Source organism: Halichoerus grypus, chromosome 11 (genome assembly GCF_964656455.1).
Source record: "Halichoerus grypus chromosome 11, mHalGry1.hap1.1, whole genome shotgun sequence".
NCBI classification, from domain to species: Eukaryota; Metazoa; Chordata; class Mammalia; order Carnivora; family Phocidae; genus Halichoerus; species Halichoerus grypus.
In genome coordinates, this window is record NC_135722.1 from 98134389 (window position 1) to 98148040 (window position 13652).

Below are 13652 nucleotides of genomic sequence, written 5' to 3' on the forward strand. Positions count from 1 at the left end.
GCTCTGCCCTCCTCAGCGTGTCAGGTGTCCCTCCCGTGATCTCCAAATGACCGCAGCTTTAGACATCACACCAGACAAGGCAGAGTTCAGAGTGAGAGAAGGGGTCTCTTCCTGTGGGCATGCCTCTCTTGGGAGTGGAAAACATCTTTCCCAGAAGCCCTTCAACAGATTTACCCTTATTTCCCATTGGCCACCCTGGGGCAACGTGCCTTTTGCTAAGCCAGTCACTGAAAGGGGAATGGGATGATCGCGGCTGACTTCCCTGAAGGGTGGTAAATACCCTGGTTGGCAGTGATGGGGACAGCTTTCTCTGAGGGACAGAGGGGCATGGGTACCTGAGCAAGAGGGAGGCTCAGTTTGCAAGGAACAGGAAAGAACAGTGGCAAATGGGCAGACAGACAAGCAGATGCCACACCAGCACTGGCCCTACCTCCACCAGGTTCTCCCATTACCGTTCTTTCTCAGCTCACTCGGGAAGCAGACAGGTCCACACTGCAAGCCCAGCTTGGCTGTGGGAGCTTGGAACGAAGAGCTGAAGACACTGTGACTCCCTACCCGCCCCCTCACCCCCTGCCCCAGCTCAGGATTTTGCATTCTTCCAAAGGAAAAAAAAGATCAGGAAATGTAGAGAAAACCAAAATAAATTAAAAGATAAAATGAAAACAAACTCAATAAATTCAAGCTCATTTCTGAAGTCCAAATCCCCCAGTCTTAACTTGGTCTCAGGCTGGCTTGGCTGGACTTGGTTCCTGAGTAACAAAGCCTCTTGCTGACGTCTCACCTCCCCAGGGAAAGTTGAGTTGGATTTTAAGCCATCTTAAAGATATTTAACTGAGGGGCGAGGCTGCACTGGACCTGGGTTTTAGGAAGGCAACTCTCACAGAAGCGAGGGGACAAATGGCAGGAAGGGGCTGTGGGGGGTTAAGGACCAGTGTCAGAGAGGCCCCTTAGAACCTGTGGGGCATCCAGGCAGAGAAGTGGAAGGTGTGTGCTAGGGTGGCAGCTGTGAGGATGAAGGGAGGAGTGGGCACAAGCTTAGAGAAACATATCAGAAGATTTGCCCTTCCAGTAATGGTGGACTACATAACTCAAGCCCACTCTCCTTCTTGCTGAGGACACTAGGAAATCTGGCTAAAATATTTTTTAAAACACTTGCTTGAAGGCATCGGTGAGCTGGCAGGAGAGTGCAGAATTACTGGGCCAGGATCCAGGAGAGAGTGGAGGCCCTGGAGGTGAGCCTGGCATTTGGAACAGCTCTCCCCATGGCGGGGGGACATTTGCCGAATCTGGAGGCAGTGGCTGAGAATCTGAGAAGCACTAGAAAGACGTGAATTGGAGTCCAGGGCCTGCTGGGGTGGGCGGGTCTATCTGGTGAATCCCCCTCACTTTGAGTTGAGACCATGAGGGCAGCATGTTGGATTAAAAGTGCACCCAAAGTAGACACCTCAGCTTCAAATCATCTCAGTCCTAGAAGTTAGATTGAGGTAGTCCCGGATTGCTAGCACCCCAGATTGCAGATACCTGCCAGAAGCAAACGTGAATTCTCCCTTTAGGAAGATTACATCATCTGAGGCCTCAAATTATTTCTACAAACAAGTTTGCAAATGATGTGTCTGGCATACAATAAAAAATAATGAGGAACACCGTGAACAAAAGCCAATAGGGAAAAAAAAAAAAAAGAAAGAAACAGAAACAGACCCACAAGAATTCCAAACACAGGTTTTATCAAATATGAACTTTCAAATAGTTATTCTGAAAAAGATTGAAATTTTAAGAGAATTGGAGACTATCAAATGGAAAATCTAGAAACAAAAACTATTAATACCTGAAGTTAAGAACTCAGGAGATAGACTTAATAACCAATTAGATACAGCTGACGAGATAACTAGTGAACTGGAAGTTAGGTGAGAAGACCCAAAAGAAGCTCAGAAAGAAAAATGAATGGAAAATGAAAGAGCAAGTAGCAGATATAGAAGAGTGATTTTCAAACTTGACTGTGCATACAAATCACTTGGGGGTCATGTTACAATTCAGATTCTGATTTGGTAGGTCTAGGGTGGAACCTGAGATTTTGCATTTCTGACATGCTCCCAGGTGACGCTGCTGCTGACCAATGGACCACATTCTGAATATCAAGGACATAGAGGATGTGAGAAGAAGTCTCAAAGAAGAGGAGAAAGAGAATGGGGCAGAAGATAAAATGCCTGAAAACTTTTCAAAACTGAGGAAAGACCTCAATCCCCAAAGCAAGAAGCTCTACGAACTCCGCAGGTGATGACTTAAGGAAGTCCACACCTAGGCTCATCCAAGTAAAGCCACTAAACAGGAAACACAGAAGAAAATTCTTAAAAGCAACCAGAAGGAAAAAGACCAGTTACTTTCATGGGACCAACAATTAGATCAGTGGCTAATTTGTCAGAAACAATGAAAACAAACAAACAATGGAAGCCAGAAAACAATGCAGTGGTATAAAGTATGTAAGAGAAATAGTTATCAACCTATGATTTTATACCAAGCCAAAATATTCTCCAAGATTAAAATGAAATAAAGATATTTTCAGACAAACAAGAACTGAGAGACTTTACCACCAACGTGCCTGCTTTAGAGAAATATTAAAGGGTATTCTTTAGCTAGAAGGAAAATGATCACAGGTAGGAGCTCAGTGATGCAAGGAGGAAAGAGCAATTAAATGGGGAATATATGGGTAAATCTCCATTAATATTGACTGCATAAAATGATGTGATATTATAGTGATATTGTCTCAGGGAGAGCCTAAAATATATACATAATTAAAATATACAACAATGGCATATAAATTGGGAGAGGGTAAATGGAAGTTCTAAGTCCCTTGCATTGTCAGAGAAAAAAAAGTACCAATTAATGATGTTAGACTTTGGTAAGTTAAAGATTCACATTGAATAACCCCCAAAAGTGGTGAAAGGCTGTCTAATAACCAGCTAATAGAGAGGGGAAATAAAGTATTTTTTTTTAAATACTCAATCCAAAAAAAGGCACAAAAGGAAATAAAAAGAAAAACAGGATAGGTGGGACAAACAAAGTATTTAGTAAGGTGAGGTATTTAAGCCCAAATACATAAGTAATTGCATTAAGGATAAATTGACTAAATTATTCAATGAAAAGACAAAGACTGTCAGACTAGCTAGCAATGAAACAAAACCCAAATATGTGCTGTTTATACTAAACACCTAAAACATAAAGGTATGGATAGGTGCAATGTGAAAGGAATACGTAAAAGACATACCACGCAAAACCGAGAGAAAACTGGAATATCAGCATCAGATGCAGTATGCTCTAAGGCAGAAAGCATCATTAGACATACAGAAGGACACTCTTACGATAGAAGACCCAATTTACTAGCCAAATAAAACAGTTCCGAATTTGTTGAACCTAATAACATCACCTCAAGGCTGCAAAAATAGACAAACCCACAATCCTGGGAGAGATTTCAACATACCCCTCTCAGTTGCAACTGAGAAAAAAAAGTATGCAAGGACAGAAAAAATCTGAACACCACAGTTAGCACACCTGCCCCAGTGGTCCCCCCATGGTCCCCTGCACTCCACAGCTGCAGAGTACTAGCAGGGGTGGGATGGCGGGGCTGTATCCATGAGGGAGGGCTCGGGCCCCTGGATGGATGGTGATGATGGATCATTATTTTATGTAGCCTAGAATTGTTGACCACTTACTAGATTTAAAAAAAAAATTGTGATAGGTAGAAGCTAAGAGTTGAGAGAGGGAATGCAAAAAAATGATCATCGTCCCCATTTATTGAGTGTCTTCTATAGGTCAGGAGGTGCCAGGTGCTTTTATGTTAATTAGTGCTAACCGTCACTACAAACCATTAATGTGGTTGTGATTACGTCCATCATATAGATGTGGAAACGGAGGCTCGGGAGGCAAAGGAAGTTGAGCAGGATGCCATGACTGTCCTCAAAGGAACATAAAGCTCCCAGGAGGGAAGCCAAGTACACGACAATACAAGGGAGAGATGAGGGGACCTGAAAACAGGAAGCTTCCAGTCTCCCAAGCAGAGCCCCGGCGTCCCAGCTGGGCCAGGCAGGCCCAGAGAGATGGGGGCAGTGGGAGGGCAGAATCCATATGAATTGGGATCCCCTTAGGATGAATTTCCCAGCCAATTCTCAGATAGACTTTTCCTCCTGCAAACAGAAAGGGCCTAGCCAGCAGGCTGTTGGCTGACCACCAGGTCCTGACCCTTAGGAGGAGGCCCGCTCTGTGAGTCTCTGGAGCCCCCAGCCTTAAAGAGCTCACAGGCCAAAGAGCAAAGTGACCAGTATATTTGCCTGGCCCATATACAAGCAACCAGTCGAGCACTGAGGCAGGAAGCACATTAAGGTTGTAGAAATCAAGGTGAATTCCCCATGGGTTCTGTTTCTCTCTGGAGTATCCTAAGTCCTTGGTTCTGACCAAACAGTTCTGAAGCTGACCATTCCCAGTGCTTCCATCTCAGAGACTTTGTTACAAGCCCCAAATGATCACCTTTCTCCTCACCTGCTGGAACCTCCCCCTTTAAGCCATAGCTCAAGGATACCTCCTCCAGGAAGCTCTCCAAGATTGATCCGCCTCTCTCCCCGCCTTGCATTCTTTCCCAAAGGTGGAGCTCCTTTCTCTAAACTGACCTGGCCTTCTCCCTATTCAGTTCCAGGTCCCCCTGCTGGCATCAAAGCTGTCCCTTCCTCCGCCAGCAGTGTGGTCGTGTCTTGGCTTCCCCCAGCCAAGCCCAATGGGGTGATCCGCAAGTACACCATCTTCTGCTCCAGCCCTGGGTCTGGCCAGCCGGTAAGTAGGCCCAGGGTTGAATGAGGAGGGGGACAGGAGAAAGGGAAAAGTTCTCTGAAGATCGGTGGGCATCCGGGCCAAACCCGCGGGCTACTTACATCTGTGTTTCTACCTGAATTGATGGATAAGAATGGACACTGGTCACCCAAGAGTAGCTGAAGCCTTACCCAGTGTCCATCTCGGGTCGGTCCTCTGTTCCAGGGGCTGCAAGGTTGTTACAAGCCCTGGAGGCTTCTTTGAGTCAGGGGTCACAACTAAACAGATGTGAAAGGGAGACCAAGGCCTCGACTCTTCTGGTCTGGTTGACCAAGGAAGCTCCTAGCGGGCCCCAGAGCTGTTGACTGGGGCCTGCCTGGTCCATGGCCTCTGGACATGAACCACTCTCCAGCATGACTGGTCTGGGCTTGGACGGCTGCTGGAGCTCTGCCCTGAGTGGCCTCCTCAGCATGGAGCCTGCTAAAGGGAGGAGAAAAGATGGCAGACAGCTGAGGGGAGGCAAGAGCATCTCTCTCTCTGGGCCAGAGCTGGGCCTCACTGTTGGGGAGAAGACTCAGACTGCAATATCTGCCCAAACCTGGGAGTTCAGTGCAGGCAGCTGGCCCCTGCCCCTCCACTGGGTGCTCAGAGGGGCCCCACGGAGAGGGAAGAGAGGATGACGGTGGGTGCACTCTATGCACCCATGTCCCCCAGTCTGCATCCTTCCCTCTGCCTTTCCTGATCTCCAGCCACTCAACCACCGAGTTCTGCTGGGTGACTACCCTGGAGCACACCTGTGCTAGCGACGCGAGCATGTGCACCTGTCCTCAGGGGGGTGTCCAGTCTAGTGGGGAGGTGGAAGGGCACACCCGGAGGGGGGCCTGGGAGTACTATCCCAGAGATGTGCTCAGGACATCTCAGGCGGGGAGCAAGGAGCAGGAGGAGGCCAGCTTCCCCCTCCATAAGTAGCTCGTGATGGGTGGCAGCCCGAGCATCTGCAGACGAGCTCCTGGCGGCCGGGAACGCTGCCCTGAAATTGCTCGGTAACTGTGCCATGCCCTCCTCCACTCGGCTTTCCTGTGGTCTTTCTGAATTACCCTCTGAGCCGTAGGTGGCCCGGCACCGCGCCAGGGAGGCCAGAGTTCTATCACCAGAGGGAAAGCCCAGAAATATCTTTGCAGGGACTCTGTGTCCTCCCCTCCATCCTCACAGACACTATGCAGAGAAGTGAGCGTACAGCTCCGTGAATTTTCACAGCACCCGGGGCAAGCAGACCCAGAGCAGGGAACACAACATTACAACCCCCCAGAGGACCTCCTCGTGCTTCTTCCGGTCACCGCCCTACCCCTCCCCAGCCAGGATGACAACCATCCTGACTTCAGAGTAGTGTCGCCTCTTTTCACAGGTTATATAAGCGAAGTCGTACCGTTTATCTGGCTTCTTTTACTCAACATTGTTCTGAATTTGTGGATTTCATCCGTACTGTTGTGCGTGGTTATAGATCATTCACTGTCACTTCTGTACGGGTTTCAGCCGCGTGTGTATATAGAATTGTTTTATCCGGTTTGCTGCCCGTGGATAGGCATTTGGGTGGATTTCAGCTTGGAGCTGTTACATACGGTGCTGCTGTGTGCGTCTTCGCACGTGTCTCCTGGTGCTCGCGTGCATGCGTGCTTGCTGAGTGTGTACCCGTGAGAGGAACCACCGAGCCATGGGGTCTGCACGTGAGAATGCGCTGCCATCGTTGGGTGGTTGTGCCAGTTTTCCAATCAGCGTTTTAGCCATGCTGTCTGCCCCTTTCCCCGTCCCCCAATCCTGCGCGCGTGCACACACACACGTGCATTCTAAGTTCCCCACCGTTCTGGACACCTGCTGGGCCTTTTCACAGCTCACACCTCCGCCTAGGCTGACCCCTGCCGTGGCATGCCCTTCATCCTCTGTCCGATACGCTGACTGCATCCCATGGCAGCTAGCTATTCACTTCTCTGTCCTGCACTGGGCCGTGGGGCCCCTCGAGGACAGGGGCAGCGTCTTTTCATCTCTGGGTCCCCAGCTGCCCAACACTGTGCCTGAAACATCACTGTCACTAAATACATGTTTGATGAATGAATTACCAGCAGCCTGGCAATTGTAAAGCCTTAGACATCGGGCAAGTTTCCCTTGGTAAATTGATGGGAGAGGGTACTCATTCCCGAGCTTGGCTTTGTGCAGTCATCTCCTCCCCTGCCAATGAAGCCTTTCAAAGGAGCGCTGCATCCTCATTAACTCAGGCTTAGGAGCCCCCAGTCAGCTGGCTGGGGACCTCTCTCCCAGGCCCCAGAACAGGGCTCCTGGTGCCCAGCCCCTGCGGGAGACCCCAGGCCATGTCCTCTCTCCTGGGGAGAGTCCCCATGGGACAGTGTCCCACCAGGGGCCAGCCACCTTGTGGGGTAGGGACTGCCTCAGTGAGGGACCCAGGGAGCTGACCACCACATGCGACTGTGTGATACTATCGCTTTGCACGAATATATTCCAAATTCCAAACAACTGCATTACAAATTCACTTATGGAAGAGCTCTAGGAGTGAGTGCTGGGGGTGAGGACACATGCACGTATATGACGGTACAAAACCGTGGATTTGAGTATGAGGTCAGAGGCAATGCACATGAGTCTTAATGTGTGCATACGTACTCGAGTGTATGAACATGCATGTGTAGAATCCTCAAGGAAACTGCATCTGGTGTAGGCTCCCAGGAGTGATGCCCCGGGGGCTGCCAGGGCTGCATTGAGTCCCTTCAGAAATTTTACCAAACATTGCCATACATTTGTTGTTTTTCTCAGATTATCAAAATATTGCCACTTTATTCTCAGAAATTCCATAAAATATAAAGGAATAGAGAAGAAAGCAAAAATTACTTGTACTCATTCCCTAGAGATAAACACTGGCAATGTTTTGGTATATAGCCTTCCAGTCTTTGATCTGTACATATATTATGGGGGGGCGTTAATAAAATGAAAATGAAATTTCACATAATGTCATATAATCTGTGTTTTTCAAGTAATATATGTAGGCACTTCCCCACCCCATCAAATACTCTTTTCAAACATGATGGTGAATGCCTGTATGTATATAATCCATTTAACCAGTACCCTCATTCTATATTTAATCTATTTTCAAGTGTTCAACATTATAAATAATCCTTCATTGAACATCCCTCATAAAAGTCTTTATGCCCATGTTTTATTATTTTCTTAGGGTAAATTTCCATAGGAATTCCTGAGGCACAAAGAGTATGGGTATTCTTAAGATATGCATACATGTTTGTAAATTATCCCTCAGAAAGCTGGAACCCAGTCATGCTTCCAGCAGCATTATAAGTACATTCTTGTTTCACATGCCCATGCTAATCCAAGGTATTATACATGTTTCATTTTTGCCAGTTGGATTTGAATAAAGGTGTCCTATTTTAGGTATATTCCTTTGATTACTAATTAGGTTGATTATTGTTATATGTATATTGGCTGGGGTTTGTTTTTTTTTTTTTTTTCATCTTTGGGTAATTGTCAATTCATATCCTTCGTCCATTTTTCATTTGGGCTGTTCGTGGTTTTTTCTTACAGGTCTGTCAGTGCTCTTTACATATAAGGAGAATAACCATTTTTAAATCATATTGGTTGCAGTTATTTGCCAGTTCGCTGCTTGCCTTTTGGTACTATTTTTGGTGTGCCATAGGTTTTGTTTTTATAGAATTCAAATTTATGAATCATTTCTATTTATGATTTTTGCCTTCATTTTTATGATTAGAAATGTCTTTCTAATCATATTTCTATTGTCGTAGTTTTGCCTTTTTCTTTTTAACCTTTGATCCACAGGGACTTTATTTGGGAGTATGGTTATGTGTTTTTAAAAATGATTTCAGGAGCTTCTTGGGGAGTCCAGGTTAAAGGGAAGACCTTGGGATCTGGATGTGATGCTAACACCTTCGGTGGGAAGCCGAGCCTCTCCTACCCTGGGCAGACACAAATGTCCACTCGATACACACGGACACACAAGCGGGTCCCCTCAACTCTTGTCCTCGCATGCACATACACACCTCAATCCTCACCGACAAAAGAGCCAGGAGACGAACATGCCCCAGTTTACAAAGGACTCACCCACCCCTTGCCTCCTTTGTGCCTCTCTGTAACCACACAGGGTAGGCAGAGCTGTGTTGCTTTCTTAGTTCACAGGAAAGAAAACTGAGGTCCCAGGATCCTTGAGAAAGAAAGGTGTGTGACCTATGGGACAGGCCCTTAGTAAGAAGGGGCAAGTGGGTGTTGAAGCCCCTATACCCGCCTACCTCATGCACCTGTAGGAACTACAGATACACACAGTCTCCTGGGTGCTGGGGCCTGAAAAGACCTCCCAACGACAGGGCTCAGGGTGGTTCTGCACCTGTCCGCAGCAGGGACCTTCTGGGGTCAAGGCCAAGTCTCCATGCGGGAGGCAGGAGGAGGAGTTGGCCAGGGAGCTGTGTGTGTATTGAAGGGATGCCCGTGTCTCCTCCCTAACATTTGCCTACAGACAGCCTGGGGCCAGAAAGGATGTTTTCTCCTGTGAGAAGTCATTGGGCCCCTCAGCCCTCCCACGGGGCACAGAGAATGGCCCTCTGTGACCCTGTATCTGTCTGCAAGTCTGTCCCTCAGCATGTGCATGAATGCGTCTCCATGTCCATGTGCATGTGAGTGTGTGCACGTGAGCATGTGTGTGCAAGATCCCATGACTGCAGAGATAACTAATTATTAGCTCCCTCTGGCCTCAGGGCCCCCCATCTGTTCCAGGGGGCTGCTCCCCTCCCTAGACTTCTGCCCTGATTTCAAAGAGGCCCTAGTGCTGTCCTCCTTTCCCTTCCCCGCGGCTGACCAAAAAATAAAATAAAATGAAAGTCCGCCCCATCCCGCCTGGACCAGGGAAGGGGCTGACAGGAGGTCTGCAAACTAGCGCTTATCAAAAGCTCCTTCTCAAATTCATTTCAATATCTGAGCCTCTGGTTTCCAAGGCAACATAATCTTTTCATCAAAGCAACTGGTAAAACCACTGGGATCCGATATTGTTTTGTTGGCAACTTGTCAAAACTGTCATTTGGTTAAAAAAAATTTTATAGATTTATATAACCTACAGATATATAAGGTGATCTATACCACTAATAATCGTTAATAAAGTGTTGCCCAGGGAAGCTTTCAGAGCTCCCTCTCCCACCCCTCCCTCCCCCGGACGGTTTGCTCCCGCAGAAGGAAGGAGTGGTAATTAGACAGCAGAGCTGGTACAGACTGGGGGAGACTGTCTACAACCCTAATAAGGCAAATGCGGTAATTTAGCTTCTTCCCAGAGACTCCCTTTCCTCGGGGTCTTCCTGGGACCCTCCTTCCTCCGCTCTCCCTTCTCCTGACTCCCTCCATCACTCACCCGACACACTCACATTCCCTGGCCTGGAGCTGCAATTGCCAGCGTCTGGATCGGTCAAAGAGGTAAACTGAGGCTGGCCCAGCAACACCCCAGAGCAGGCCCATGAGCCCCCGGAGCCAAGCCCAGTACAAAGTCTGCTCGCTGTTGCTCCTAAACCAGAAAGGGCAAATGAGGCAGGATCCGACCTTCTCTTCCCATCCCCCCTGACCCCCCCCCCCCGACTGGGCTACCCCCTCCTCTGAGCCCAGGTCCCCGAGGAAGGCTGGGGTTGGAGGCTGGAGGCCCAGAAGCTGGGTTCTTAGCACTCCTCTGCCTCTGTCCGGCAGGCTCCCAGCGAGTACGAGACGAGTCCGGAGCAGCTCTTCTACCGGATCGCCCACCTGAACCGCGGGCAGCAGTACTTGCTGTGGGTGGCTGCCGTCACCTCTGCGGGCCGGGGCAACAGCAGCGAGAAGGTCACCATTGAGCCTGCAGGCAAGGGTAAGCAGCCCGGGCCCTAGCGGGAGAAGCCGCCAGAAGCCCCCTTCCAGAATGCTGGTTCTCCCCGAGGAGGGGCTGTCTCCCTCCCCCCTCTCCGTGACCTGGCTGTGAGGAGCTGGCGGGCCACCCGCCTCCCTCCTGTATCCGCCAAGACTGGGCCTCTGCTGCCCCCTGACTCCCAGAAAGCCTCACAACAGGCTCCAGGCAGCACAGTTACCCAGGGGCGGATGGCACGGAGCACCCCGGTCCCCCATGCCAAACTCCACTCCGAGGTTGAACAAAGGGGCATTAGCCCCACTCCCAGCCCACAGCAGAGCCTTTGTCCCAAGGCTCAGCATCTCCAGAGGGGGTGGCGGCAGGGGACACTGCTTCCACGGAGCAGAGAGCCACAAAGGGATCTCCCCCACTGCCCCGTTTCAAAGGCTGGACACCTCGGGCAGAGGGGGTGCCCGACTGCTGATTCATTCGATCAACAGACATTCACACAGGGCGCAGCTAGGAGGCGGCTCTGGGCTAGATGCTACACACCGGGTGAATAAGAGTGTGTGTGTTCTTAGGGAATGCCCCACCGAATCCCTGGCCTGAGCAGAGGGGTGCCACGGGGGCATACGCACCCCCACTTTACAGGGAATGACAGTGCTCCGGCCCCGACCCCACACCTAAGAGGCAGCCGTGCACAGCTCCTCGTCTGCCCTCTGCGCCAACCACGGGGCCAACCACAGGGCATGGCAGCTTGCCGCCACCAGCCGGGAGCTCCGTGTCCTCTACCTTGACTCCCAGCCTCCACGGGAAGGCCCCCTTCTTCCCAGGCCTGCCTCCTCCCACAGACACCTGACTCTTGAGCCCTGGGGCCCAAGGACCAGGCTGAGGCTGCCTCAGCCCAGCCACCTTCTGGGGGCGTCAAGCTTCCTTTGCTGGGCACACAAGAGGCATCAGCCCTCCCCTGCCACAGGCTCAGAGTCCGCTAGCGCTCGATGGAGGGCCCGCAGCGGGGCTCCCCTGCCCTGCCCGTGTTACTCCGTTTTCCAGTTATGCACCCAGGCGGGGTCGGCACGGCCCGCAAACAGCATGGAGAGTGATGTGCGAGCTCTTCTGGCCCCAAGTCGGGCTCTTCCCGCCCCCTTCAGCATTTCTAACATCCCCAATCCCTCCTCCCCCAGGTGCCACCAACCCCTTCTCCTGGGCTCTTCCTTTCCGGAGAGAAGGGGCCTAGAACCTACCATGCGCCCAGGGTAGCTGGCGCTGGCCCAGAGACAGCGTGGGAGGGCCTGGGTGTCCTGGCAGAAGGCCGGCCCCTTCCCCTGTGGGCGGCCCACAGGACACATCCCCAGAGGGCTTTGTACCTCCCGGAGCACGTCTCCACAGCTGCTTCTTCTGTCCTTACCGTAGCCCGGGGGTGGGGGGAGCACTGCTGTTCCCTGCCCCCCACCCCACTCACACTCACGCACGCACACACACCCCGAGACACCAAGAGATTCAGGGAACTAACCCCAGCCACATGGAGGGACCAGGTCTGGAACTCTTGAGTGCTTGGTCGCTTGGTTGACTGAACACCTGTAACTCAGCCCAGAGATCTGTGAGGTACCTGGGAGGGTCACCTTCCCAAAGTACCCTGGACATCTTTGCCTGCCTTGCTTTTCACGGTGAGGCTTGTGCATCCCGGTGCTCTGAGTGTGCTCCCATCACCCCTGGGGACGATCCTGTCTCCACCGCGCCTGTCTGTGCTGCCACCTCTCTGTCCATCTACATTCCTGCTCCTGGCGACCTCAGTCACTGGGCGGCTGGCTCCCACGTCAGCATCTGCGGCCCAGCCACTTCTCTCATGCTCCAGAACATGTATATCATCCGACTGCTTTCTAGCTACCCCATGTGGGTGACCTCAGGGTCAGTGTGAGGCTAAGTATTCCGGTGTCTCCTGCCTACCCCGCTCCTCCCCCTCCTCCCCTTCTTCCTTCCCCCCTCCCCCGCTCCTCCTGTGTGCCTTGTCTCTGTGAGGGCACCACCACCCAGCCAGCATCATGCAGTCATCCTCACACCCCCTCTATCTCTTCCTCAAAGCCAGTCAGACCCCAAGCCCTGGCGGTTCCTCCCTGAGCCCCCAGCCGCCTCCGCACTGCCATACGTCACTTCCGGCCTGTTCTCTGGCTGCCATCTTGCTGCTGATCTGTGGGGCCTCCAGCAAACCATCCTCTGCCGGCTGCCAGGGCTTTCTCCACAACTCTACTGTGAACTGTCACTACTTGTAAGCCTCCGGTGGCTCCTCGTGACCTCAAGGGGAAGTCCATCCTCCTTGTTCTGCCAACGGAGCCCTCCATGCTTCTGCTCTTGCTCACCACCCGTCCCCCTTCATTCACCCTGGGCTTTGGTTGCCCCAGAGCATTTGCAGACCCTCACACTTCCCGTGTGTTTCAGGCCTCCAGGCCTCTATTCAGTGCTGTCACCTCTTCCCGCTATGCCTTTCCTTCCCTGCACAGTGAATTCCTTTTTAGCCTTCAAGATTCAGGGGCACCTAGGTGGCTCAGTCGGTTGAGCATCCGACTCTTGATTTCAGCTCAGGTCTTGATCTCAGGGTTGGTCGTGAGCTCAAGGCCCGCATTGTGCCCCATGCTGGGTGTGGAGTCTACTTTAAAAAAAAGATTCAAGTCAAAGCTTCTAATTCCAGAAGCCTCCCCTGCCATCACCTCCCCCACCACTGAACAGGCAGAGTCATTCCTCCTTCTCTGTGCTCCCACGGGGACGTGTACCTACCCCTACCATACTATTTTCACCTGTCATGATACTTTTTAAGTATCTGTCTCCCTTTTGGATGATGAGCAACTTGAGGACAGGGAACAGATATTGTTCATTTTGTGAATCCTCAGAGCCTCCTCTGATACCTGTTCCATAACAGGTATTTGATCAATGTTTGTTGAATCAGTGTCTCCCATCTGAAAGTGTCTGCACCCACCCCTGC

General features: G+C 51.0%; 1 protein-coding gene across 2 annotated transcripts in view; it reads left to right on the top strand.

Moving 5' to 3' along the window:
- Positions 1-13652, top strand: part of DSCAML1 (DS cell adhesion molecule like 1) — a 339830-nt gene that overhangs the window by 313903 nt on the left and 12275 nt on the right. For both annotated transcript variants that reach the window (XM_036104458.2, XM_078058936.1), the window contains exons 20-21: positions 4679-4818; positions 10546-10699. In XM_036104458.2, coding sequence (XP_035960351.2) covers positions 4679-4818; positions 10546-10699 — 294 coding nt within the window. The remainder of the gene's footprint in view (positions 1-4678; positions 4819-10545; positions 10700-13652) is intronic.